Source organism: Brassica oleracea, chromosome C3 (genome assembly GCF_000695525.1).
Source record: "Brassica oleracea var. oleracea cultivar TO1000 chromosome C3, BOL, whole genome shotgun sequence".
Taxonomy (NCBI): Eukaryota; Viridiplantae; Streptophyta; class Magnoliopsida; order Brassicales; family Brassicaceae; genus Brassica; species Brassica oleracea.
Genome location: NC_027750.1, coordinates 28,536,161 through 28,540,998, shown reverse-complemented (window position 1 = coordinate 28,540,998; position 4,838 = coordinate 28,536,161). Strand labels below are relative to the sequence as shown.

The 4,838-nt window shown below is 40.3% G+C and overlaps 1 protein-coding gene across 1 annotated transcript; it reads right to left on the bottom strand.

Moving 5' to 3' along the window:
- Nucleotides 1-2,260: 2,260 nt before the first annotated feature.
- LOC106328698 (E3 ubiquitin-protein ligase RING1-like) lies at nt 2,261-4,119 on the bottom strand. The gene is made up of 2 exons (XM_013767187.1): nt 3,052-4,119; nt 2,261-2,456 (listed from the first exon to the last, which is right to left on the bottom strand). Exon 1 carries the CDS (start codon nt 4,001-4,003, stop codon nt 3,053-3,055), a length of 951 nt encoding a protein of 316 aa, XP_013622641.1. The 5' UTR covers nt 4,004-4,119; the 3' UTR covers nt 2,261-2,456; nt 3,052.
- Nucleotides 4,120-4,838: the final 719 nt, after the last annotated feature.

Genomic DNA, 4,838 nt, shown 5'->3' with positions numbered 1-4,838 from the left:
TTTCATATTTTCGAATTTAAATTTCAGAAATTTTATTTTTTTTAAAAAATTAATATTTTTTACATTCCGAGGAAATTAATTATATTTTTTACTCGATCGATCGATGCGTTTTTGGACGTAAATCCATCGATCGATCTGTTTATAAAAAAAACATTCGGAATATACCGAGGGACCTGTTCCTCCGAGGGACATTTCCCTCGGAATATTCCGAGGAACCGTTTCCTCGGAATATACCGAGGGACATGTTCCTCGGAATATTCCGAGGAATATGTTCGTCGGTATATTCCTATCGATCGATGTATATATGTTCAAAAACGCATCGATCGATGAACGTCCGAGGAAATATCCCGACGAAGTTCTCCCTCGGTATATTCCGAGGACATTTCCGACAAACTAGTGATCCTCGGAATTTCCTCGGAAGTTTGTTTCCTCGGAATTCCGTCGGAAATTTCCGAGGGATTTCCGAGGAAAGAAGAAATTCCGAGGAATTATTTCCGACGAATTATTTTCGACGACTTGTTTCGTCGGTATGTCGTCGGAATAACGATATTCCGACGAAATTCCGACGATTTTTTTCCTTAGAATCCTTGTTGTTTTATTGTAGTGATATGCCGTTCGAAATCATAATTTCTTATGTCTGACCATGTGATTATTAATTAGTATATATGCCTTTTAAAATCATATTTTCTTATGTCGACCACATTATAATGTCACCTAGCGTTGGGGGGAATCGTGATTGCAAAGTTGCTATTATGCTTAAAATCCTAAACCCGTTTTCAGTTGCAAGTCTCTCTTACACTCACCCAAAAAATTATCAAGAAACAAAAGGGTTAATAAAGTGATGAACTTTTATGATGATGAGAAGGTCAAAAGGAGTTAAACACACATCACAAGGGATTGTGGATTTTTTTGGTCAAACACAAAAGGATTGTGTTTATGTGATATGTTTTCTTTTAGATACATTATCAGTTTTTTGTTTGCCACTTTCTACGTTTCTTTTTTTTCTTTTCTCTTTTTTCCGCTTACTACGTTTCGTCATGTGATGTCCCATCTTTTTCGATGTTTAGATTTCATGTCCAAATCAAGATTGGGTTTGGTTGGGTCAACCCAAATTAAAGATGTTCATGAAGATGATGAATAAATAACACAAATGAAGAAACTGTATCTTCTTTTGTATAGCGTTGCTACTATAATTACACACACGAATTTTTTTAAAGATGTTATGGTAAGTTTTTTTTTTTTTTGCTTAAAAGATGTTATGGTAAGTTGGTAACAATGGAATCCAGAAGACTGCCGTGTATGATCCTCGAATGCCTTCTCATGTGGATTTGACAGTGGCCACTATTACATTGAAACGTGAGACGCCAATGCTTTTTCCTTATTTAAAAAAAAAAATGCTTTTTCCTTGCATATAAGAATATGATTGGACATATAACAATTTTCTTATAGAAACAATTAGACGTTTTCTGAATCAACAATGTCACTTTTAATTTTATTTTCAACCTAGAGATGGTTTTTTGGGGCGCCACGCAACATTTTGCGTCCTCCTTACTCGTTTGCTCGTTGGTTATTTTTGCAGCGGAGTGGCCGGAGAGAAGAGAAACAGAGCTACCAATCATCAGTTTGATAACGTAAACTGTAAAGACTGAAACTTAGGGTTACCAGCCAGATGAGGTGCACGTGACTTATGCAAGGGGTTTACTTAATTTTAATTGTAAGCAATCTCTGATTAATCCCACATAGCTTGTTTTTTAGTTTGTGGTTAGATATATATATATCATCATCCCTATAGGCCAAATATTCCAGATTCCTCATTATTTAATTCTACGAGTTTATCCATATATAGAAGTATAGAACATAACCCACACTAATCGTGTCGGGTAACATTGCATGTGGTAATTAAGTGTGCCTTTTGAAAATGAGATTCCGCTGCTTCCCGCATCATACATGCCATATAAGAAGAAAAACTGAAAAAGCAATGGGAAAAATCTTGCACATTTGTGACTACGTGTAATATAGGATAAGTTTGAAAACAAAAAGCTGTAAAGTCGTTTGATACAAAGTTCACAAAACACACCACAAGGGACTGTTTCTAGATATTTATCAATCAACTTTTGTCTGCCACTTTATATTTTCAGTCTTTTGTGTCCCAATTTGTATGTCATATATGTTCAGAATTCGATGAGTGAATCAAAATCGTGTATAGGGATCTCGATTTCACATACCCCAATCATGGGATGAGAAAATAAACAAAACAGCATTTGAATGAAATATTGCGATTTTTTATTTTAACTCACAATCGTTATAATCCCAAAAAGGTACAGACGAGAACGTGTTTTTTTTTTTGTTGGTAAATGTACAAAATATGGTAAAACCTCAACGTCACTTTTTTTTTTCCTGAGAACTTGTGCACATCATTCTTCCAATCCAATCTACAAGCAATGACTCTGACCATACTGCGCCACAGATGAAAGTAGCAAAGCTTTAGGACAAGTGGTTTCATTGTCTTCAAAGGCAAAGTGATTTCCAAAAATAAAGAAAGGTCCAAACCGGAAGTACGATAACCATTAACAATTACACTAATGGATTAAGCCAAATCCTTAAATGCTAACTCAAATAACAACACTATTGCTCATAAAAAGTTGTATCTCAAAAGTATCAACTATATAAACCTTAAGACCAATATCTCCGTGACTAATACGTCTACTGAGTCCAATATCCAAGGTTAGCGCATTACTCAGAAAGCCCAAGATATCTAATAAGCAGTGATATTTATTGCTAACAGAGAGGAGCAGCAAGAGCAAGCCAGGAACTACTCTATCCCTATACAACTTCTTGATCAAGCACAGCAACATTCGAGCTCACTATTGGAAAACAGATGCCTAACACGAAAATTCAACTTCAAGCTAATACATACCGATGAAACGACCCGAGCATGACGTTAAACATAGTTAGCCACACATCGACAAAGTTCTCGCAGCCACACTACCATAAAACAGCAAGTAGTCTAGTTCAAGCAAAGGATTCTTTAGTAAGCCAAGAGACACAAACCTCAATCCAAATCATCCCGCCTGGTCTCAAGATTAGCTCCACCTCCAGTTCCAGGTGCTCCCGACCCAGAAGCATCATCATCACGTCCCCTAAACGGTAAAGGCACCTGTATACTAAACCTCCTCCCCGTCTCCACAGCCCCCTGTCCAACCCCACTAGCCTCCCCTCCTCGACCCTGAACCCTACTCTCATACTCAGGATCATCCGTGGGCAACTCAAACCGACAAACCGGACAAGAGTTATGCAATTCCAGCCACGGCATCAAACAATCCTGATGAAACACGTGCTTGCAAGGCATCTGCTTCACATCCCCACCGTCCTCAAACTCATCCATACAAACAGCGCACTGGTTCATCTCAGACCTCAGCATATCCTTCGTCACCTTAACAGTCGGCAGCCCGTCGACGGCCGATTTCGACGCCGGAGGAGTTCCGTAGCGGTTAGGATCGTTCTCCGCGAGCTGCTGAATCAATTGCTCGAGTCCAGGGCCGAAGAAGTAGTCCCCGAGGTTCCCCGGGATTCGGTTTGACGGATCGGAGGGGTGATTCTCGATCACGAACTGCACGTGCGTGCCGCTGGATCGGAGATGCTGGAGATGGTTCTGGAGAAACGACACCGGATCGAACGCGTCGTTTCGCGTGGAGCGAGGCTGCATCGATGGTTGGCCGGAGAAGCTCGGGTTTGCGGTGGAGGAAGAGGAGGAGCCGAATAGGAGAGGGAGTAAGGTGGAGAAAGGATCGGCCATGGGGAAGAAACCTCCTCCGGGATTGAGATTTGGGGGTGGATTAGGGTTTGGTTCGTCGTGTTCTTCGAGAAACCCACCGGAGCAAAGAGGGCAGAAGGGATCGGAGGAGGCGGAGGAGATTGAGATTGTGACTGTGCGGTTGCACTGGTAACAGAAGAACATCTTTTCAACCGCCGCGGCGGCGGTGGAGTTTCCGTCGGTGGACATGACGGAATCTGTGGAATTTGGTCAGAGGGGGAGATGAGAGAGAAAGAGGAAGAAAAGAACCGTCGCTAGGAGAGAGAGAAACGTTTGTGGCCGACTCAAAACTCTCCCCCTCCCAACGATGATTAAAGTATTTGGGCTTCAACCCACCAAAGGCCCATGTAAAATATGTTTTGAATTTTGAAGGAATTTCGGTTCTGTCTCTGGTCGATTATACTATGAAAGTTTCTAATAAAGATAAAATTTATATGAAAAAACATTTTAAGTAAGAAATATGAGTCAGTTCCATTTAAATCTAATTACTGTATATAATATCAGAATCCAATTTATGTAATTCAATTCATAATTGATGGCCAAAAAGCCTAAAACCATCGTCATTTTCAAAGTAAAGTTACACGTCATAAATTACTTTTAAGAATGTTTCATTACTTTTTACTTTAAAAAGTGTTGGAACAGAGAAGTTCTTCAATCGGTGGTGGATGATGAAACGGTTACTCCTTTTTGTCATCCGGTAGATTAAGATTATATCAAACATTCGGTTACACGCATACAATAACGATATTGTCTGAAGCCAAGAGTCGGCGAGGTAACAAGTACCACCCGAAGCCAAGAGCCGGCAAGGTAACAAGTACCACCCGGAGCCAAAAGACGTAGAGAATGTATATTTAATATACCTCAGGGTTCACAAACTGTTCAAGTGAGTTAGTCCCGTATCTGTCAGCAAACAAAGACCTGAGATCGCGAAGCTCAGGCACTTCAGAGACTCTAGCGGCCGCATATACAAGGGATGAGATGGCCTCGCAACAAGGACTGGAAGCACACGAACATCACCAATACA